Source organism: Eptesicus fuscus, chromosome 6 (assembly GCF_027574615.1).
Source record: "Eptesicus fuscus isolate TK198812 chromosome 6, DD_ASM_mEF_20220401, whole genome shotgun sequence".
Lineage (NCBI taxonomy): Eukaryota > Metazoa > Chordata > Mammalia > Chiroptera > Vespertilionidae > Eptesicus > Eptesicus fuscus.
This window is the reverse complement of record NC_072478.1, coordinates 70494749-70519169: the sequence shown is the minus strand read 5'-3', so window position 1 is coordinate 70519169 and position 24421 is coordinate 70494749. Positions and strand designations below refer to the sequence as shown.

The following is a 24421-nucleotide window of genomic DNA, read 5'->3' as shown; positions in this document are numbered from 1 at the left end:
GAGTGATGAAGGTCTGGGAGGGGTGGGTGTGAAGTGGAGGGGGTCATTGGGAAGAAAAAAACACCACAAGGGATATCTGTAATACTTTCAACAATAAAGAAAAGAAATGGAAAAAATGTAACTATGAAATGTAAAAATGAAAACTATAATGGAGGAACCCCAAGCCAAAAAACAAAGAAACTTTTATCAGGACTATGCCATCAGGGATTAAGTCTCTGCAGAAATGCTTCTATTTCTTTTACTACTGTAAAATACTATACAGCTATTTCTCAAAAGAGGCAGCTGAATACCAAATCTTGATCTCTTACCTGTTAGCCTCAAAAGAAACTTCAAGAAATGAACTGCCCGACTGATGTGGTTGAGTGTCGACCTATGAACCACAGGGTCATGGTTTGATTTCTGGTCAGGGCATATGCCCAGGATGTGGGCTTGATCCCCAGTAAGGGGCATGCAGGAGGCAGAGGACTACCAACAGAAAGAAAACACTGAGAAAAATTAGAGAGAATATTCACCTCCTTATCTGACATTATTATTGTTACTTCATCCCGGGTCTCTCTGCTACCTGGAGAGACTTCTCTTTCAAGGTCAAAAGTTTCAGAGGAACTTAACTGTGTCTCTGTAATTGAAAAAAATATAAATCTCATTAATTTTCATTTTGTACTTTCAGTTAAAAAAACAAACAAACATCTATTTCCCCTAAAGAGTATGATAAAACTGAGGTGGTTTATCATATAATTTGCTTGATTCTTCGTAAAGCTTTACTGAGGCATAATATACATACAATAGAATTCAGCAATTTTCTGTACAGTAAAACCTCAATATAAGTGGCTAATTCAGGAGAGGAGGTGTCCATTAAAACTGAAAGTCCATTATATAATAAAGTAGGTTTTCTGAAAGCATGTTAAAAAAATTGACAAATTAGTTTACCTGTTTATATTTATGTAGACATGTTTGTGTAATTAAAATTAAATATGCATAACAAATTTAATTTCATTGAAAAGTTTTCTATATGTATTACTATAATTTTATATTTATACTGAATAGGTATAGTAAATGTGTGCATTCACCAGTCACCATGAGTAAACAAATGCACACAACTGGGGCATGGCTTAGCATACATTAAAACTGCTGCAGAAAGTCATGCCATTTGACAACAGAACCAATTACCACGGACAATGTTGTGTGATCACACGCTAATCATTCACCAAACATTGTTTACAATTGGTGACTCTTGGATTTAAATATATAAACTATAGTTGTAAATATGTAATATTTAACTAGGTCAGCAAGAAGTTACTAGAGTTTTTTTCCAACATATGGCCTATTCGCTACAATTTGTTAAAAATAAAAATGAATTAACAAAAAAAAATAACCTGTTAATTTAACTATAAGCAAATCTTGGTTAAAAGCATTTTAAAATTAAAAGGTTGTTAATTTTCACATATGACATACAGACCAGAAATTTTGTCCATTAAATCCGAAGTCTGTTAAATCAAGGTCCGAAAATGGTTTACTGTATATAATTTGATGAGTTTTGACAAATATATACAATTTATACATATATCAGTTATACCATGTAATTACCACCACAATCAAGAGATATAAAACCTGCCCTGGCCTGGCCAGCGTGGCCCAGTGGTTGAGCGTTGACCTGTGAACCAGGAGGTCATGGTTCGATTCCCAGTCAGGACACATGCCAGGGTTGCAGGCTCAATCCCCAGCGTGGGGCATACGGAAGACAACCAATCAATGATTCTCTCCCATCATTGATGTTTCTGTCCCGCTCTCCCTCTCCCTCTTTCTTTGAAATCAATAAAAATATATTCTTAAATAAATAAATAAAATAAAACCTGCCCTGGATCATTTGCTCAGTGGTTAGAGTGTCAGTCCAAGCACTGAAGGGTCTCAGGTTCGATTCCTGGTCAAGGCATGTACCTCAGTTGCAGGTTAAATCCCTGGCCCCCATTTGGGAGACAACCAATCAATGTGTCTTACATCCATGTTTCTCTCTCTCTCTCTCTCCCCCTCCACTATCTCTAAGAAAATAAATGGAAAAAATATCCTTGGGTGAGGATTAAAATATATATTAAAAAATCTTTCTAACATCCCAAAAAGTTCTCCCTTTCTAGCACCCCAAAAGTGTACTCCTTTGTACTCAATCCCCTCCTACTTGGCTCCTTGCAATGACCAGTCTATTTTGTGTCACTATAGTTTTGCTTCTTCTAGAATGTTATATGGTGTGTTGTCTTTGTGTCTGACCTCTTTTTATTTAGTATGGTATTCTACTGTATGGATATTTCAGTTTGTTTATCCATTCATCAATTAATCCACTTGTCTTCTTTCCAGCACAGTTGTGCTTTTAAAGTATATTTATTTTGACAGAAAACAAAAACCTGAAGTTCTGAAGTAAAAGGAATGATTAGAGGTGACAAAAATTAGGGAGCAGAAATAGAAAATACATTCTCAAGAAAGATATTCCTTTATTTTATTTTTTCTTTATTTTTTCAATTTCAATTGACATATAATATTATATGTTTCAGATGTATCCCCCCAGTGATTAGACATTAAAAAACTTTAAGTGATCATCCAGAAAAACCTCATGCCCACCTAACACCATACATAGTTAATAGAATATTATTTACTAGGTGTATCGGTTAATAATGTGGATTTTTTTTTCAATAGATGGAGTTACACATATGTTGATATGTATGCGATATATGTATGCTATTTTGTTGTATTGACAAGCTTCAAAACTTCATACGTCAAATTTTCTGAAGGTGTTAACATCATAGATATTTTTACGCTTAAAAATGTCAAATTTCATGCCAAAAAAAGAGCATTTGCAGGAAGTTTTAATTCATTATTTTATTTTGAAGAAAAGTGCTGCTGAATACTTTGGGAACCTTATGGTGAACATGCTCCATCTCAAGATACTTGTGAACGCTGGTTTAAGCGCTTTAAAAATGATGATTTCAATGTGAAAGACAAAGAACATCCAGGTCGACCGAAAAAGTTTGAAGACCAACAATCGCAAGTATTATTGGATGAAGATGCGTGTCAAACTGAAAAACAACTTGCAGAAAGATTAAACGTTGCTCAGCAAATAATTTCCGATCGTTTACAAGCAATGGGAAAGATTTTAAAGGAAGGAAATAGGTGCCACATCAACTGAACGAAAGACAAATGGAAAACTGAAAAGTCATCAGTAAAATGTTGCTTCAATGGCACGAAAGAAAGTCTTTTTTTGCATCGAATTGTGACTGGTGATGAAAAGTGGATTTATTTTGAGAATCCCAAACACACAAAATCATGGGTTGATCTAGGTCAACCATCAACATCGACTGCAAGGCCAAATTGCTTCAGAAAGAAGACAATGCTCTGCGTTTGGTGGGATCAGGAAGGTGTGGTGTATTATGAACTTCTAAAACCAGGTGAAACCGTTAATACTGATCACTACTGACAACAATAATCAATTGGAACCACGCTTTGATCGTAAAACCACCAGAATGGGCCAGAAGACACAGCAAAGTAATTTTGCTTCATGATAATGCACCATCACACACTTCAAAACCAGTTACAGACACATTAAAAGATCTTGCCTGGGAAGTATTAACCCACCCACCATATTCACCAGACCTTGCTCCTTCAGATTACCACTTGTTCCGATCAATGGCACACGTACTTTCTGAGCAGCACTTCAAAACGAACAAAGAAGTGGAAAATTTGGTCTCTGAACGGTTTGCCTCAAAACAAGAAAAGTTCTATTGGGACAGTATCCACAAATTACCTGAAAGATGGGGGAAATGTGTAGCTAGTGATGGACATTACTTTGAATAAGGCACTTTTGATGTTTCCCTTGAAATTATCGTGTTTTGATTATGAAATCCACATTAACTGGTAGACCTAGTACTATATTCCCTATGTTGTACTTTACAGTACATGCCCATGACTACACTGTAACTAGTGATTTGTACTTCTAAATCCCTTCACCTTTTTCACCCATCCCCAACAGCCCCTCTTCCATCTGGCACCATCAAAATGTTCTCTGTATCTATGAGTCTGTTTCTGTTCTTCTTGTTCATTTATTTTGTTTATTAGATTCAATTGTTGATAGACATGTATTCATTGCCATTTTATTCATATTTTTAATCTTTTTTCTTCTTCTTCTTCTTCTTAAAGAAGACTCTTTAACATTTCATGTAATACTGGTTTGGTGGTGATGAAATCCTTTAGCTTTTCCTTGTCTGAGAAGCTCTTTATCTGACCTTCAATTCTAAATGATAGCTTTGCTGGGTAGAGTAATCTTGGTTATAGGTCCATGCTATTCGTCACTTTGAGTATTTCCTGCCACTCCCTTCTGGCTTGCAGTTTCTGTTGAGAAATCAACTGACAGTCATATGGGCACTCCTTTGTAGATAACTAACTCCTTTTCTCTTTCTGCTTTTAAGGTTCTGTCTTTAACCTTTGGCATTTTAATTAGGATGTGTCTTGGTGTGGGCCTCTTTGGGTGCATCTTGTTTGGACCACTCTGTGCTTCCTGGACTTGTATGTCTATTTCTTTCACCAGGTAAGAGAAGTTTTCTGTCATTTTTTTCAAATAGGTTTTCAATTTCTTGCTCCCTCTCTTCTTCCGGCACTGCCATGATGCAAATGTTGGTAAGCTTGAAATTTTCCCAGAGGTTCCTTACACTATCTTCATATTTTTTTATCCTTTTTTCTTTTTGCTCTTCTGGTTGGGTGTTTTTTGCTTCCTTATATTCCAAATTCTTTATTTTATTCTTCGCTTCATCTACTCTACTGTTGATCCCCTGTAAATTATTATTTCAGTCAGTCTATGCTTAATTTCTTTTAATCTTTATTATTGAAATTATTACATAGGTCTTCCTTTTCTCCCCCATTAACCTCTTCCAGCCCACTCCCATCCTCCCCCAGCCCCCCCACTCCCTCACCACCCCATTGTCTGTGTCCATGGGTCATGCATATATGCATGCAAGTTCATTGGTTGATCTCTTCCCACCCACCCTCCCCTGACTTCCCTCTGAGGTTCAACAGCCTGTTCATGCTTCTATGTCTCTGGGTCTATTTATCATCATCAGTTTATTTGGTTCATTAGATTCCACATATGAGTGAGATCATGTGATACTTATCTTTCTCTGACTGGCTTATTTCGCTCAGCATAATACTCTCCAGATCCATCCATGCTGTTGTAAATGGTAAGAGTTCTTTCTCTTTTACTGCCGTGTAGTATTCCATTGTGTAAATGTACCATAGTTTTTTTATCCGCTCATCTGCTGATGGGCACTTAGGCTGTTTCCAAGTCTTAGCTATTATAAATTGTGCTGCTATGAATATAGGGGTACATATAGTCTTTCTAAGTGTTTCAGGTTTCTTAGGTATATCCCTAGAAGTAGGATGACTGGGTCAAATGGGAGTTCCATTTTTTAATTTCTTGAGGAAACTCCATACTGTGTATGCTTAATTTCTAACTGGTTTTTTTTATGTTATTGATGTTCTCACTAAGTTCCGTGAAGTTCCCACTAAGTTCATTAAGCATCCTTATAACCATTGTTTGAACTCTGTATCTGGTAGTTTTCTTGTTTCCATTTCATTTAAGGTCTTTTTCTGGAGATTTCTCCTGTTCTTTCTTTAGAGACAGGTTTCTTTGTCTCTGCATATTGGCTGCTTCCCTATATTTGTTTCTATGTATTCAGTAGATCTGTTACATCTCCCAGACTGGTAGAAAGGCCTTGTGTAGTAGGTGTCCTGTAGGGCCCAATGGCTCAGCATTCCCAATCACTTGAGCTGGGCACTCCAGGTGCACCCCTGTGTGAACTGTGTGCACTGTCCTATTGTAGTTGAGCCTTGATTTATGTTGGTGTCACTGGGTGGGATTGACCCCCAGGCCAATCAGCTGAGAGGCTCGGCTGAGACTACAACAGAAGAACTACTGTACAGGAGCCAACCCTATGGAGCAAGACTAGCTTCAGTGGGGCTTTGGTGCTCACTGAGTACGCCCCTTGAGTGTGTCACTCATGGAGGTGGTAGGGTTGTAATCCAGCATGGTTGAAGCTGACCACCAGGTTCACTGGCTCTATGGCCTCTCAGGAGGTGCAAAGTCAGTCACTGCCTGTGCCCTGCCCAGGGCTACCCAGCATGAGCTACAAAACAATCTGCAGATGGCTGCTACTTGTGTTGGGCTTGGAGGTGCCCAAGAAGCAAAGCTATAAACCAAGGGGGGCTGCTGCTAATACTGGGCCTGGGGCCACTTATTGAGAGGTACAGGGCACACTGAGACCAGCTGCTGCTTGTTTGAGAGATTTTAGGAACGTCCGAAGCATGAGACAAGAGAGTCCAGTTGTATAGAAAAGCCACTGGAAATGGCTTGGATGAGCCTGCAAGTAGGGAAGGGCGGGGTCTCAGGAAATCACCAGGGCAGGGTAAAAGTGTGAGCCAGGTTGATAGAGATTCAGATATGGTGCCTGCCTATAGGCTCTGTGGCAGCGAGTACTAAGCAAAGGAAGATTGGCCTCTGCCAGCACTTCTGTCTGGGAAAAAGTTGCCCCTCCAGCTCTCGCCCTGATTCCAGACAAGTTGGTTCCTCCCTAAATGTCCCAGGTTCCTTTCAAGCTGCTGCCCCAGTGCTGGAGCTCAGAGGGTGTGAGTCTGAGTAAGTCCATGGGCAGGCCCTTTAAGAGGAACTGCCTGGGTCTCCTGCAACCTCCGTGTCACTCAGCCACAATCCCTGCTGGTTTTTACAAACAGAAGTTATGGGGACTTCTCTTCCCAGCACTGGAATCCTGGACTGGGGGGCCTGAGGTGGGGCTGGGAAACCTCCACAGCCAAGATATCCCTCCTGATTTTAAACTGCCACATGTGGGTGTGGGACCAGCCAGTTCCTTGATTGGCCCTGTGTCTCTGTCCTTCCTACCAGTCTCCGTGGCTTCTTAATTCCCTAGTTGTAGGGACTTCCATTCAGCTAGATTTCACGTGGTTCTGAATGATGGTTGTTCTGTATTTCTGTTGTAATTCTGATGTGGTTGTGGGAAATGGTGAGTACCACATTTACCTATGCCACCATCTTGACTGGAATACTCACATATGCCTTTCTTTCATATATTCTTTAAACAGCATCGATTCATTCACACTAATTCAACAAATATTTATTCAACAATAAGTTCCAGGCACTATATAGGCTACTAGAAATGTGGAAATAAAAGATGAGGTCCCTCATAGTGTCATAATTTAAAAGTCAGCATACTACATAGCTCATGGGCCAAATCCAGCCAGCTGCCTGGTTTTGTTAATATTTATTTCAACATAGCTATGCTCATTCTTTTTTGTATTGTCTATAGTTGCTTTTGTGCTAAAATGGCAGAGGTGAGTAGTTTCAACAGAAACTGCATGGCCCACAAAGCCTAAATATTTACTATCTAGTCTTTCATAGAAAAAGTTTGCCAACCGCTGGTATAGACCCCTATCTCTTAATATAACAAAAGAAAGGTAAATTTTAAAGAAGAACAATAAATCTGGAAAAGAAATTGATCTCAGAACACAAATCCAATAAGTTCTCTATTATGTACACTGTACATACTGTACATCTAACTGATATTTCTGTGCTTCTCAAATATAATGAATGGCCAATATTGGGCAAATAAAGTACCTGAAAGATACTGAAGCATTTTCTCAAACATCAAAGAAGGATTAAGTACATTTCTAGTGTTAAATATATTTTAATAAACTAGAATTTTTTTAAATTGGACACACACACAATTTTACCATCTTGTTGGAAAAAAGATTACAGTATATAAACTTCAAATTTTTTGTCATGTTTCCCTGAGAGATATTACCAAAAGAGACATTCAGTCTATCAGAAAAGAATAACTGCTTATTGCTTGCACTACAGTAACAATAAAATGTCTTTACCTAAGCTTTCTGTAAATGGCTGAAATGTTCAACTGTAAAGTCAACGTAAGAGGTCATTAGCTTTAGAAATAAACAATCCTAGTGTCATGCACATTTTGGACATAAAGCTATAAATTTGCTTCTTCAACAAAGTGAGTAACTCTGAAAGGATGTCATAATTTTCCATATCAAAACTAATAGAAATTTGCCGAAACCGGTTTGGCTCAGTGGATAGAGCGTCGGCCTGTGGACTGAAGGGTCCCGGGTTCGATTCCGGTCAAGGGCATGTACCTTGGTTGCGGGCACATCCCCAGTGGGGGGTGTGCAGGAGGCAGCTGATCGATGTTTCTCTCTCATCGATGTTTCTAACTCTCTATCCCTCTCTCTTCCTCTCTGTGAAAAATCAATAAAATATATTTAAAAAAAAAAAAAAAAACTAATAGAAATTTATAAAATGAAATAGATAAGATGGATTACTATACCCAAACTGTGTTTCACTCATTTAGAACAAAGTTTTCAGACAATTTAAATGCACAGATTTTAAATTATATATTTAGAATTGTGTGTGTGTGTGTGTGTGTGTGTGTGTTTGTGTGTGTGTTTTCAGAGACTCAGAAGTCCAGTTCCATGAAGAAGGAGCTAATACTTTCTTAGCAAAAGGAACAGGTTATGAAAACCTTTTGTGATCTACTTTAGAAGTGGTTGTGTCAGCAAAAAGCTGGATTTAATTAGCAGACTAGTGATAACAGTTATGATCTAAAAGTTATCTAACCTCAGTCATAAAGGGCTTGCTTTTTCCTCTCTTATTAACTAGGGCTTTCAAGATTATTGTATTAGGCCCTGGCCAGTTCGGCTCAGTGGTTGGGCATCAACCCATAAACCAGGAAATCAGGATATGATTCCAGGTCAAGGCACATGCCCGGATTGCAGGCTCAATCCCCAATAGGGGGTGTGCAGGAGGCAGCTGATAATGATTCTCTCTCATCACTGATGTTTCTATCTCTCCCTCTCCCTTCCTCTCTCTGAAATGAAAAAAAAAAAAAAAAAAAAAAAAAAAACACAAACACACAAAAAACATCTTCATTAAAAAAAGATTATTGTATTTGCAGGTTCCTCCTTCAAGATCCCAGGGTAGCATCGTATGCCATCATCCTAAACAGACAGTCTGATTCTGAGCAGAATGGCATAAGTTAGAAGTCCCAGACAGAGAGAGGGATAAAGCTTTCTTTTCACAAAGATAGCATAGCATTTCTAAGTACTCTTGCCAAAACTGAAGCACTTGATAGTGGAGTTTCTTAGTAGGCAGTAATCCTACTACATTTCAAACAAACTAAGAAACCACTTTCAATAAAAAACCAACATAGAGCCCGGCCAGTGTTGCTAGTTGGTCAGTGTTGCCCCATGCACCAAGAAGTCCCCCATTCAATTCCTGGTCAGGGCACATGCCTGGGTTACAGGCTCAATCCCCACTAGGGGCATGCAGGAGGCAGTTGATTAATGTTTCTCTCTATCGATGTTTCTATCTCTCTCCCTCTCCCTTCCTCTCTCTAAAATCAATAAAAATATATATTTTAAAAACCTAACATAGTTAAACTTTAAGTAAAGAAGCCCTGACCGGTTTGGCTCAGTGGATAGAGCGTCGGCCTGTGGACTGAAAGGTCCCAGGTTTGATTCCAGTCAAGGGCATGTACCTTGGTTGCAGGCACATCCCCAGTAGGGGGTGTGCAGAAGGCAGCTGATCGATGTTTCTCTCTCATCGATGTTTCTAACTCTATCCCTCTCCCTTCCTCTCTGTAAAAAATCAATAAAAATATATAAAAAATAAATAAATAAAAAATAAATAAATAAATAAATAAAATAAAGTCCCTTAATGATATGCTGCCAAATGTTTAAAAATATTTACTTAACAGTTTTCTTATTTTTATTTCTTTCAAGTTTTTCCCCATAAAAACTCAAACTTAGTTTATATTAGCCTTTCTGACCCTGATAGGTTTAATAAGACCTAGGAGAAAACTAGGTATGATTTATGATAATATTTGTATAATACTTGCTGCTCAAAAGTTTAAACATTAATAGGAAGTAACTCAATCTCACATGAATAAGGTTACTGATAAAAATAATGGGCCCCACATTTAAGAAAATCCAAAAATAATAATAATAATACAAGCTAAAACAAATTGCTTAGAAAATAGTGGTTCGTATCACAAAATAATTCTTCACAGTACATACTGTTCAAGCCAAGAGTTCTCTTAGACCATAGGTACCTTAGTTTATCTAAAATTATTTATATATCAAAATCTATGCTGTGCACTTTTTAATGAACAGCTCTTGTATCTAAAACAAGGTACACATGTCTTTTCATCTCTACAATTAACAAAACCAAAGTACAGAACTTAACCAGGTTAAGTTCTTGTCTGAGATTAAAATGTAAGTCAGTGACAGAACTATGCACGAAAATTCAATTTCTTGATTCCCTATGCAATAATATCCTGTGAGTGGCAATGTAAAACTAACTAGTAAAAGCCTCTGAGAAAAATCTGCTCAATGACAGGCAGATTTAAGGACAGCCCAACTCTGAGAATCCATAAAGAAAAACATAAAGTCCTCTAGGCTCTGAATGTACAATTAAGTGCTATTCCTGATGCTTTGCTGCCATCTCTGATGAGGCTAGTCAGCAAACAAGACAAACAAGCCATGTTAATTTCAAAACTCAAATATCTTTGGGAAAAGGCTGGGAATCAGAGCCAATGTCCATGAGAAAAAACAGTATGTATATGTGTATGTGTGTGGTGATACACACACACATCAATCACACATAAACCTCCTGGGAGTGGGATGGAAACGTCAGACAAATTAATAGGCACAAAGATAGCTAGGGATCAGAAAGTCAGTAAAATCACAGTGGGATGCTTACCAGGACACACAGTGATTTCCTCTGCAGAACTCTCTGGCATAAGGACTAAGTTTCTCTTACTGGTCAAAGCAACAATGCTGAAAAAGAACCAAACCCCAAGTGAATTCCCAATAAAATAAACAGAATATAGCACCTAAAGCAATGGTGAGCCATTCACAAAGCCACCAGTAATCTGATACCTGCTGTGCAATACCAAAAAAGCACAACAGGGAAGCAAGGAATCAGTAGTGAAAACTCCAGGCCAGAAATAGGAGAAACAAACATGCTTACAACTTTGGTTCCAGTGAAATCTCTAAATGAAAAGAACACCCTTTTGGAGTCTTCACAAAGAAAGGTTGAAGGGTAAGGACTATCTATGAAGATCACAGAAGACAAAAACTCCATTCCAATAAAAGGATGTCAAAGGTGTTTCAGAGTCTCCATCTCGGCCTTCTGAAGGCTAGAGATTTGTAAGCTCATAAGAGAAAATATGAAGATTCTCCTGACAACACACTTGCAGTTAAATTTCGACTCTATCTCAAGATGTGGCTTTATAGGCAACAAAAATAAGATACAATTCCAAACTGCCACAGAAGTTGAAAATCTCTTCTGAGAAAAACATAATTATGAATGGCTCCCCTCATCTGACCTTCTGGTTTCCCCTGCCTGTTCATGGAGTGCAATCTCTTCCTGACACAGAACACATGGCTAAGAGAACTGAGCTAGCCCCCTCATGCTCCATAGAGCTTTACGATTAGTTTGATCAAGTATACAAGAGGACACAAATCCTCACATCAACCACAGAGAAGAGAAAATAACCACCACTGATTTGTGATAAATAACTAAACCTTGATAGAAAACCACAAGTGATTTCTTTCTCTAAATAAAACATCTCATACCATTTGTTATAAACCCAAATCAGATACAGTTTACTCTGCATGTAACATTAGGACTCAATTCAAAGGGTCCATCACAAAACAATTTGCTGACATTTATAAAATGGACTAATCAATTTAAAGTCAAACCACATTGCCTGCAGTTCCAACTCTCTCCTGGTGACAAAGCGTATAATCATTTATTAAAACATACATCTGCTCTGCACAAGGCTCACTACAACAAAACAGAGAGGCCTGTAGGAAGCAGAACTCCAGTTAAAACCACTTCCAAAACTGTTTTAGCAGGAGAATCAAACCAAAGTCATATTCTTCAGCTCAAGAAGAAATACCTAGTATGTACTATTAACCAAAAACCTAAGAACACCAACTAAATTACAGCAAATGGCAACTGGGCCTCAACATCCACATAGGAGATGGAGTAATCCCCAAAGGTCAACAACCAGATAAAGGGAAAAGTAATTAGAAGCCTGATCCAGTTTATAACCAATCCATTACTATATATTAAAGTGAGAAGACCTAAGAAAGTAACCTATCAATCAACCAGTAAGAATAATTAAGGAGGTAAAACAAATATTACCATTTAAGGGAAAGATGAGATATAATCAATGAAAAGTGGCATAGGTTAGGGAGTGAGAGAGATACAGTTTCTGTGTGGCCTGAATAATATGAAGGCTTCAAAAAGGAGGTAAGTCGTAAGAGTAGACTTAAAAGATGTATACGGCCCAGTCGGTGTGGCTCAGTGGTTGAGGGTCGACTTTTGAACCAGGAGGTCACGGTTCGATTCCTGACCAGGGCACATGCCTGGGTTGCGGGCTTGATCCTCAGGAGCGGGCATGCAGGAGGCAGCCGATCAGTGATTCTCTCTCATCATTGATGTTTCTCTCTCTCCCTCTCCCTTCCTCTCTGAAATCAATAAAAAAAAAATATTTTTTTAAAAGATGCATATGGTTTAGATATGCAGATAAAGTAAATATACTAGTAAGCAGAGGAAACAAAGGGGAAAGGAAGACTAGAAGGAACGTAAAGAAATCAGTTTAGAGCCTTCACATTGGCTTGGGAAGTTAGTGTAGCTAGTTAAGAGAGTAGCAGGATGTAACCATTTTTCAGAAACAGTGAAAATGGGATTTGTACTAGATGGCTGGATTGGACAAGAAAACCAGCAACAAAAAAATCCCTATGATTTCTTCAACCAAATATTCTAAGCTTCTATGAGATGCATATAGAAAACAATGATTTCTCCTAGTCTATGCTTATAAAAGAGCTAAAAGAACCCTGGCAAGCTGTCCCCCAAGTCTTACTCATGTGGTTCAGCTCTCTTATTCTGGCATCAACAGAGGAGAATTCAGACCCGTAACATATAATCTTACCTTTGTGAGGCAGGGTCAGAGTTTCCTTCTTCAGAAGTTTCCTCAGCAAATAGACCTTGGGAAGACTGCAAAGAAATACATAACATCCTAAATATATAGGCACAGATGAACTAGTTTCTCTTCCTATAAAAAAAAAAAACAAAAACACCTCATTGTTCAACATTATCACTCAGCAGTTAACAATAGCATATTACATTGTCAGTAAGTTTCAGTCAAAAGAACATATCTTGTGGAGACAAAAGACTGAGATTTAAATTATGGGTGAATCACCTGTTAACTCTGTAATCTTGAGTAAGTCACATCTGACTTTGTTTCTTCATCTTTTATACACACACACACACACACACTACTGTCCCAGTGCACTGATTCATGCACATTGAAAGGAAATTAATTAGAAGAAATATTTTAATATTGCTATTTGCCCTTTCTCTATAATAGAAGAGTCAACCAAATTCACAATCAACAATGACAGATTGAAACACGCACATGAGATTGGTGCCAGCGAGAGCTTTATAGGTACCGTGCATGCATGAGTCAACTTAGCCTTTTATATATCCTATATAATAAAAGGCTAATATGCAAACAGACCGAACTGGCGGAACAACCGAAAAACCGGTCACTATGATGTGCGCTGACCACCAGGGGGCATGCGCGGAACATGGTGGGCGTCGGCCGCGGCAGGATGGTGGAGCAGGTGAGTGGGGGCGCCACACCAAGGCGGGATGCCGGTAGCTATCATTGGGGCCAGTGCCGGAGCCACCACTCACATCCACAGCCGGTGTCCAGCGCCAGCCCCGATCACTCAGTGCCATCAGCTGGTGCGAGTGGCAGCTGCCAGCCCCAATCGCTCCTAAGGGCTTTTCCACCTCTCCCCGCTCCTGAGGGGAGATTGGGGCTGGCAGCTGCCTCACACCCGCTGCTGGTGACGGCCCCACTCACACCTACAGCTGGTGCCCCACACTGCTCCCGATCGCTCGGCGCCATCAGTGAGTGCAAGTGGAAGCACCTGAGGGCTTCTCCACCTCCCCCTGCTCCTGAGGGGCGATCCGGGCAGCAGCTCTGCTTGCACCTGCTGCTGGCACCAGCCCCAATTGCTCTGCGCCTTCAGCGGGTGTGAGTGGGGCCGGTGCCATCAGCGCATGGGAGTGGCGTTGGTCGGTGGGAGTGGGGCTGCCAGCAGACAGGGGACCAGGGGCTGCAGCGGGAGGGCCCGGGTAGGGGCACAGAGGATGGGCCAAGACCCACCCCTGTGCCTACTGCAGCTTCGCAGCCCACAGTTCTTTCACGGTGCACGAATTCGTGCACTGGGCCCCTCGTATAGAATAAACTTGCTTAATTAGGCCTGCTTTCTGATTTAGCTAAACTTTTACCAGCACAGTGAAGCACCCCAATTTCTCTTTCAAGTAATTGTCAGCAACACAGCAGTAAATATCAATACGAAGCAGATTATTATTGTAGATCACGCAGAGAGAACGAAGGGTAAAATATTTAACTATAGCAGCATTTGACTACATTCTGCACAGTGAGAAAACTTGAAGTCATTTTCAAGTTCCACCATTTCTTACTCTTTTCAGTTGGGTCAAGTTTCTAAACTTTCTAAATCTCTGTTTTCTGGCTAATGAAAAGAAAATAGGATTCTACCAAGTCTCCTACCTACTCCGGGACTTCTGTGAGGATCAAATGAGAAGTGGCACGGGAAAATGCTTCACAAACATTTGGTTGAAGTGTAAAATGTTTCCACCTGGCTATAAAGCAAGTTCTGTTCCTGGGCTAAAGGAACCCAGGGATGCTAGTCGCTAGGAAGAGGAAGCCAGGCGTTGCTACATGACATCATTACCTGGAGCCCACAGCCACTGTTTCTGGGCTGGGCTGGGCTGTGGACCACATTTTACACCATGGGGTCTTGGCAGAATTGGCTGCGATTTGGTGGGGTGTCGCTCGGGGTGGTGGCGGGGCCTGTGTCCCATTAGGGGAAGCCAAGTGTTGGTTTGTCAGCGCCAGGTCTGCAGTGCCGTTTCTTTTTAAATGGCCAGTGCGCATCATGGCAGCTCCTGCATTGAGCATCTGCCCCCTGGTGGTCAGTGCACATCATAGCTACTGGTCGGATGGTCGGAGGGACACTTAGCCTTTTATATATTTTTTTTTAACTGATTTCAGAGAGGACGGGAGAAGGGGTAGAAACATCAATCAGGAGAGAATTATTGATCAGCTGCCTCCTGCATGTCCCCTTCTGTGAACCAAGTCCCCAACTGGGGCATGTACCCTGACTGGGAATCAAATCAAACCATGACCTCCTGGTTCATAGGTTGATGCTCAATTGCTGAGCAACACTGGCCTGGCTGTTTCCTCATCTTAAAATGAGTATTAACAATTGCCTAGTCCTAGCTGGTTTGGCTCAGTGGACAGAGCACTGGCCTGTGGACTGAAGGGTCCCAGGCTCGATTCCGGTCAAGGGCACATGCCTGAGTTGAGGGCTTGATCCCCAGTAGGGAGCATGCAGGAGGCAGCTGATCAATGATTCTCTCTCATCATTGATGTTTCTATCTGTCTTTCCCTATCCCTTCCTCTCTGAAATCAATAACAATATATTTAAAAAACAACAACTGCCTCACAGAGTGCTATGAGAATTAAACAAGGTCTGTGATGCACTTTGTAAATACAAGACAAATATTAATGGTGAGTCAAATTATGATTTCAGTAAAGCAGTTATAAAGCTTTTGTTGGAGAAGGAGATATAGAGAAAAGTCCAGTTTTCAGTGGAAATACAAAGTTGGGAAAAACACTGAAATCCATGAAAGACGTCTCTCTGGGCAAAACAGACTTATAACATAGAACATTCCAAAAGGAAGGTTATAAATATTCCTTTCACTAGAAAACTGCCACTATGGTTTTGGTATCTGGCTACAGGGATATCTTTTAAGAAATATAACAGCCTTAGCCAATTTGGCTCAGTAGATAGAGTGTTGGCCTGGGGACTAAAGGGTCCTGGGTTCAATTCCAGTCAAGGGCATGTACTTTGGTTGCAGGCCTATCTCTGGCCCAGGCCCTGGTCGGCGCTTGTGTGGGAGGCAACCAATCGATGTGTTTCTCTCACATCCATGTTTCTCTGTCCCTTTCTCTTCACTCTCTCTAAAAATTAATGGAAAAATATCCTTGGGTGAGGATTAACAAAATAAATAAATTAAAAGATCTATTTTTTAAATGAAATATAACAGATAGGGACTGGATAAGAAAAAGACTATTTTCTTTGATTAATGGTAGTTGTTGCAAATGTCTACTCATTAAATATAGGTGCACACAGAAGAGCACAGAAAAAGCAACTATTGCTAACTTAGGTGGGCTTCTGAGGAAGTGTCCCTAACTGTAAGGCTTCCTCCAATAGATGTAAAACTATTGGCTGAAGTTTAGAGGGTCTCCTAGAGGGTATAAATAACCTAAACAAGTTAGCCATCTCTTTACTACTCAGGAAAATGATGAAATATACTAAAAAACAGGAATCCCTTCAGTCAAAGGGAAGATAAAGCTGTGATCAGAAATGTAGCCATTATGAAAAATAAAGGTTGAACAAAGCTGTCAGAAGTACTAAAATACAACAGCAATAAATATGTCACCTATTTGTTTGACTTCAGTAGAGAAAAACCAGTTTCATTCCTGAAATCTCAAAAAAGGTAAATAATGCCCCAGCCAATTTGGCTCAGTGGATAGAGCATTGGCCTGTAGACCTAAGGGTCCCAGGTTCAATTCCCGTCAAGGGCACATGCCCAGTCAAGGGCACATGCCCGGGTTGTGGGCTTGATCCCCAATAGGGGACATGCAAAAGGCAACCAATCAATGGCTCTCTCTCATCATTGATGTTTCTCTCTCTCTCTCTTTCTCCCTTCCTCTCTGAAAGCAATTTTTTTTAAAAATGGTTTTTTAAAAGGTAAATACTGACACCTAGTGTCCATTTATTTTATTTTATTTTATTTTTAAAATATATTTTATTGATTTTTTACAGAGAGGAAGAGAGAGGGATAGAGAGTTAGAAACATCGATGAGAGAGAAACATCGATCAGCTGCCTCTTGCACACCCCCTACTGGGGATATGCCCGCAACCAAGGTACATGCCCTTGACCGGAATCGAACCTGGGACCCTTGAGTCCGCAGGCCAATGCTCTATCCACTGAGCCAAACCGGTTTCGGCCCTAGTGTCCATTTAATAGAATTTTACCTTCTTAGAATGATTTGTTGACTAAGCCTTGGGCTTCAGAAGCAATCAAAGCACTAAGAAGTTATAAGATACCTCCACTTCTGCCTTAGGCTAAAGCATCTCTACCTTTCCCAGAGTAACTTTTTAAAAAAATATATTGTGCACCTATTTATGCCAGACCTATGATAATCACTTACATGCATTATCAGCTTTAGTCCTAACAAGAAACCTTTGAGGAAATAATTAGATTATTTTAGAAATGAGGGAAATGAAACTTTGACAGGTTAAATAATTTGCCCAAAATCACAAACTTGGTCAAAAATGGAACTTGGACCTAACTCCAAAATCCATGCTCTAACCAGTAATGTTATATTGTTTACTCAAATGATCTTCTTCCCAATCATTTCAACATATCCCAAAAATGTCTTCATTTCAATATATCATTTTTAATTTCTAAATTTATACCTCAATAGCAGTAATTTGAAGACAGGGGTAAAGTGAGGCTCTTCCAGAATATGAAAACGACACAGTAAAACAAGCAAACAAAATGCAATTAAAACACCCAAATTTAATCAAGGTGGACATGGAAGCATAATAGCAATATAACTTTAAGGAAACTGTGGCCTAATCAAGACATAGCTGTCTGCCTGAAGAATACGTTAATAGGAAAAAGATAGTTTACCAAAAAATCTACAAGAGAAAAATTCAAAGATCCAGATTCAAGCAGTGCCATCAACACCATGGCCTGAGAAGTGAAAGTGAATCGACATATCATCTGGTCACCATAGAAAAATCCTCTGTTGTCAGGCACTGGTAGTATATCAAGTCTTTTCATAGACTAGTTGAATCATCTCTTAAAATTTCCATTTTCTGATTACTATTTCAGTTTTCCATATACCTCATCCTAGAAGGAGATACAGTAGATGACAGACCTGAGTATTCCAGTCACTAAAAATGTCTCTCTTCCATAATAAATTAACAAACTGTCATTTGGTGCTCATGTCAGCTAGAAGTTTGGTTAGTCAAGTCAGTTCTCATACCCACATACAATGTGATCAGTTCTGGAAAACAAATTCCAGTATCTGAACTGAAAAAATTAAAGATCAGATATTGAAAAACAGTGATCACATTAATATACTATCCTCTACTTCCCTGCTGAACAGTTATCAAGATAATCACTCCATCTTCATTAACAATTTCCCTATTATCTCAGTGATGCCAGAAACCAGTTAACATCTGATTTTAAAGCTTTTATAGCCTTCATATAGAGTAAGCAATCTGTCTCAGGGTGAGTATTTTTCTGAATCCCTATTTCTGGGACTATTTTGCTATCTCTATCAACCAAGTAGTCTCAAATGTGGGCAACTCCAGCAAAATCAAAATCAATAGAAAATATTTAACAAAAATATAAATTCTACCCACAGTTCCTAAAAGCCAAAGACCAAGACAAGAGGTGAAATTATTTAACACTTTCATTATTTGCCTATATAATCAGTAAGTTTATTGCTGTTTATTTTTTAAAGATACTATTCTATGTTGGCAAGGCTGCAGTGAAGTAGGTATTCTGATACACAGCTGGAAGGAAGGAGTATAAATTTGAGCAGGCTTTCTGAAAAGCAATCTGGCAACAAATAGCAAACCTTTATGTTCCTAACTCTTTAATCCAACATTTTTCTGGTTCCCTATCCCTAAGGACATTAATTTTAAATAAAGAAAATTTTTATTTAGAAAGATGTTTATCATAATCAAAATATCCAGCAATAGAAAAATAGTTTAAAAATTCATAAGCCAGAATGTTAATCATTAAAAATGAAATCTATAATTTTAACATAAGAAAATGTTTACATGTTAACTTTAAAATACAAAAATATTATCTTAACTATACAAAAACAGGTACAGAAAAAAAAGAAGGAATACATCACTAGATGGTAAGACTGTGGAGGCTTTCAATCTTATTCTAAAAATTTTTGAACATTTTTCAATAGTTCTAAGTGATCTCTAAAATTAATGTTAATGACTGCACTGGATACTCACTAGATTGTCTGCCTGGTCTCTTTTCACTGAAGACTGCCCCTCACCCCAACCACTGCATTATAGCATCATAGCCATTTGTACAATGTGACACATACCCACTTCAGGCCACAGCCAACTGTTCTGGTGAGAGCTATTAACATCAAATGGGCCATAAGTTCCTTTCCTAGAAATTTGAAATTGAACTGGGAGAAAGTAAATCTCCTGTAATCTGTATTTAAGTTTGAGAGCTGTGTAGGATCAGTATTTTCCACCTACCATGTGAAAGACAGAAGCAAAGGAAGACAGTCTGTGGGGGAGGGGGGAATGAAGTATATACAATATAGCATTGAGATACAGAAAAATTACAGATGATTTTCTAGACTCAGTATCTTCTGCAGGCTTGGTTACTCTCCTGTTTTAAAATTTATGAGGCACCATGATTCCTTATGATAAAGTCTTCTTTTTAATTAAGGTAGCTTGATTTTATTTATTATAACTAAATAGTACCAATTAATAATACTTATAGTATTTTGTGGCCTGTTCATGAAGTAAAAGAACTTCAATCTATTAAGGCTAGCCACTAAAGTCTGACCACGTCCATGCTATTCCAAAGACACTGTTTCAAACCTCAGAACTTGACAAGTCTATGCTCTAGAACTCTGGCCCCTAAAATCTTTCAAGCTAACAACTTGAGTTGCAATAAATCATTGCAGAGTTAGTTTATTCTTTTAATGGGAAGCATCTCTACATTGCAAAAACTAGGAAACAAAACATGTTATTATAAACATAACCTTTCATTTGAAAAAGAGTCAAATCACTAGAAGTACTGTTAGGAAAAATGCTTTCTCTTCACATACAGCAATTTTTCCATAATGTGGATGAAGAGAATGCTAGGCAAGAATGATTCCCAGAAGGTACTCTCAGTGAATGACCTTCTAGTCCCTTAGAGAGAACTACCATTTACCGAATGTCCTAAGCATTATACTAGGTACTTTACACAATTCACTTTAATCATTAAACTACTGACTTGCTATTCCCATGTTACAGATGTAAAAAACAGATTCAGAGGGTTAAATGGTTTGCTCAAAGGTACACAGATACTAAAACAAAAAAGTCAAAATTCAAACTTCAAATCCATACTCTGCACTATGCTATGAAATTTCTCATAGCTACCATTTCTAGAACCCTTATCATAAGAGACAGAACAAATAGGGTAACAGCAAAACAAAACTAAAAACAGAAATAGCAACAAGGAACAGTATAGTCATAAAACAGAATACTCTTTCTACTTATAGTGTATAAAGAGTTTAAAATCATATAACTGCTTTTATAATATTCAGAGAACAAAACTGAATATAAGCTTTCATATATAATACAATCTAGGTATGTCAGAATAAAACTAAAAAGGCAACCTAAATGTCCCCAAACAAGGGACTGTTTTCAGTAAATTATAAAAAAATTACCACAAGCAAACTTGGAAATAGACCACTATGGGGCGGGGGGGAGGAATAAACTGGAAAATTACATGTACTTCATATCACCCTAATACATAAAGAATGCCTACAAACCACTAAGAAAAAAATGGTCAAAAAGAAAAATTCCTGTAAGATCTAAACACAGAAAAGGAAATAGAAATGAGTCTCAACTACACACATAGTAAGAAAAATGAAAATTACAACTGCATTGAGATAATATTTTTCATCTCTCAGATTAACAAAGATCAAGAGGTCCTGATAATACTGTATTGGTATGGGTATGGGGAAGTTTGTACTCATACATTGCAGTGAGTGTAAATTTATACAACCCCTATCAATAAGCAATTTGACAATAGCTAACAAAACTGTAAATGCATATATATTTTTTGACCCACCAATTATATCTACAACAAATTATTGTACAAATATCTCCCATGTGAATGAAACATCTTCTGTGCAACAGTAATCACTGCAGTAGTAGTAAAATATTGGTAACAACCGAAATGTCCACCAACAGAAGCATTGGATAAAATAAAACTCACCCATACGTGGTATATTACACATCCAAAAAAGAGAGAAACTCTTATATGTACTGTTATGGAATGATCTCATAGAGATATTAAGTGAAAAAACCACAGAGCATAATAATGTGTAGAGTATACCATGATCTGGGTAAAGGAAGTTGCTTATACTAGCACTACATAAAATCTCTTGAAAGGACACACTAGAGAACTAGTCATAAAGGTTGACTCCAGGGAGGAAACTGGTTGGCTGGAGATAGGGACAGAAGACAGATAGTTTATTTATATCTTTTTAAATTTTGAGCCATGTGAACACTGTTACCCATTCAAAAACTAAACTTTTTAAAAATAATGTATATTTTAAAAGACAAAACATTATGGTACATTCATATTATAAAATGTTTTTCAGTAGTTAATAAATAAAAGATCTAAGATAAACTATTAAGTGGGGAAAAGGAACAAAGCTTATACAGAAGAGTTTCCATTTTGTTGAAAAAGTAAACAGAAAAAATATTTTTATATGCACAGAAATAATGATTGCCTCTCTAGGTGCTGGGATTATGGATAACTTTTTCTTCTTTACATTCTTTGGTCCTTTCCTAATTTCCTATAATGGGCATGTGTTTCATTAAAAATAAAGGGGGGAAAAAGAAAAAAAATAAAGGGGGGAAACACAAAAAGCATAGCTAAAATATTTATTTAATCTGTGAATAAATCACCCTTAATCACAGTATCACTGACCCTTACCTGACCATGACTGGTTGCTGATTCTTCCTTCAACAAAAGTTTTTCTTTCAAGCTTTTAATTGGACTTTCTTGGAAATCCTTGGTTTCTGAGTGCCAGACAGATGCCCTAGACTCTTGCCTCTCCTCCTCTTTGTCTTCATCTGCCATATCTTCTGAGATGCCTTCATTTTTTTCACTAGCCTGATTTCCTTGGCCACATTCATTCTGGATCAGAGAAGGAGGTCTAGGTAACACTGGTTCCCCAAATTCTTTTTTTTTAAAGAGTTGCCTCTGAGCCATTTTCAGGCTCTTTTGATAAACCTCCAACTGGCAGAGAATGACCTTGGTATATTGGTTAGGATCTATTCCAGCTGGGCAAAATGGAATACCCCAGAAGTAGTGCACAGTGCCCCCACTGTTCTGGATACCTTTGGCATCTGCTGAGGCAGGCAGAAAGTGCCTAGATGTGTCCCCCCTACCCTGGGCAGCTTCGTGAAAATCACATCCTCTCCCAGTACTTTCCTGTGGCTTCCCACACTGTGTGTGCTCAGCCAAGTGGCCAGTGCATCTGAAACATTTAACGTTCTCATTCTCAACCACTGGCTGGCTTGACTGGTCCCAGCTTCCTGAGCTGCCAGAGACCGGCTCCTCTTCAGTGTTTTCAGTGTGGTCCCAAGGCTCCTCTCTTTTCTCAGCCTCGTTTCCCTGACTGATATGTGAGCCTTTAAACAGTGATGGAGGTACCAGCTGCCATATGCCTGTAGGTATTTGAGAAAAAGTAGGGCTAAGGACAAACTGTTTTTAATTAAGAGGGCTTGGTAAGTTCTCACTTACCAAGAACTACATAATGTGGGTAAAAAAGGCTCTTCTTTGGGTTTAACCAACCATTGGCTTTTTCTTGGGTTTAACCAACTGTTGGCTTTTCCTTGGAGATAAAAGTATGCTGGATATTAGTGAGATCTCAACAACTTTCTGATTTAACCTCTTTAATACCACCATAGAAATTTAGGGAATTTCTGTATATCTACTCCCAGTATGAGATCCCTGTGATATGGTTATATTTGATGAGTGCAAGGAGTCAGAACAGGGAGACATGCCTTCAGTGGTCCCAGAGTCTGTGGTTTTCTCTTGGTGGGATTGTGAAGATGGTCCAACGGCCAGAGCTCGAGATCTGGTAGCAGAAGCATCAGAAGGCTGGCAACTCTGAAACAAGTAATCCCAAACCAGACCAGGTTTATTATTAAAATAGGTACACATGAAGGGTCATAGGAACGACAAAAAGGGGAGGCCACTGTCCCTAACAGATTCTCCTCTTTAAAATGTAGATGCACAATTCAAATGAATTCCACAATGCATACTGAATGCTTACTATGTGCAAAGTACTATCCTAGGTCCTATACTAAACCCTTTTCTAATATAGAGAAGTAGATGGCATAAATGGCTCAGGACCTGTCACTGGCAAATATCCAATTTCAATTACACTTATTCAAAGCACAATTTAACATTATTTGAAACATTTTAAAACTACCCATTCTTTCTCTCTGTAACCCACCTCTCGCTCTCATTCTCTTTGTTCTCTCTACAAAACAGGGGAGGTAAGTACTTTATCTTGCCCCTTTTGGTTTATTGTTAATAGGTAATTCTTTTCAGGAGCGGCCAGCTACTTTGGTTCTCTTAAGCCATGGACTGAAAATCTGTGAGATGGAAGAAAACTTTCATATAGAATTAGCAAAACACTTCAAATTAGGTTTATCAACAATCCAACATGGGCTTTAAAAATTGTGGGAATATTTATTAGTTGAAAATCCTATGCACTACTACAGCTAGTTTCTAATGCAACCATAACACTGTAGAAGAAAAAGAATATTGCTTATCAATCCTCACAAACTTTTTCAGCATAGCATGCTTACATTTAGGCTTTCTGCAATGGCTTTCCTCAAGAGCTCCTCTTCTTCCTCCTCCTGGCTGTTCACCTCCCTAGCTTCCTGCTCACTCATTTTGAGAGCTAGAGCAAACTGTTCTTCTTCTGTCATTTCTGTAGAAGGGCAGGGAAAGAGAGGGAAGGGATACCACAAACAATGAATAAGCATGGAGGCAACGAATAGAATTATTAAACTTTTCAAGTGAAGACACTACAGACCGTGTAATACAATTTTATAATCTTATAAATGAGGAAAGTCCCCAAAAGTAAGGTATTGGCCAAGATCAGCAGCATAAGTTACAAGAATCCTGGATTAACTAGACTGTGAGCTCCTATGAAAGCAGTTTTTGCCTATTTTGTTCACTGTTTTATCTCCAGCATACAGGGGTAGGCGAAAGTAGGTTTATAGTTGTGGGTACATGAAACAGTTTATTCTTATATTATTACTTATTTACTAATTATTATATTATTTATTATTATTAATCTACTTTTGTCCACCTCTGTATAAAAAAGAATAC

The 24421-nt window shown here is 38.7% G+C and overlaps 1 protein-coding gene across 1 annotated transcript in view; it reads right to left on the bottom strand.

The window, feature by feature from the left end:
- The window catches only part of UIMC1 (ubiquitin interaction motif containing 1), a 78029-nt gene that overhangs the window by 38239 nt on the left and 15369 nt on the right, over window positions 1-24421 (bottom strand). Inside the window, exons 4-9 of the mRNA XM_054717788.1 lie at window positions 23893-24017; window positions 23080-23185; window positions 22004-22740; window positions 13059-13123; window positions 10817-10893; window positions 513-616 (exon numbers count right to left, since the gene is read on the bottom strand). Coding sequence (XP_054573763.1) covers window positions 513-616; window positions 10817-10893; window positions 13059-13123; window positions 22004-22740; window positions 23080-23185; window positions 23893-24017 — 1214 coding nt within the window. The remainder of the gene's footprint in view (window positions 1-512; window positions 617-10816; window positions 10894-13058; window positions 13124-22003; window positions 22741-23079; window positions 23186-23892; window positions 24018-24421) is intronic.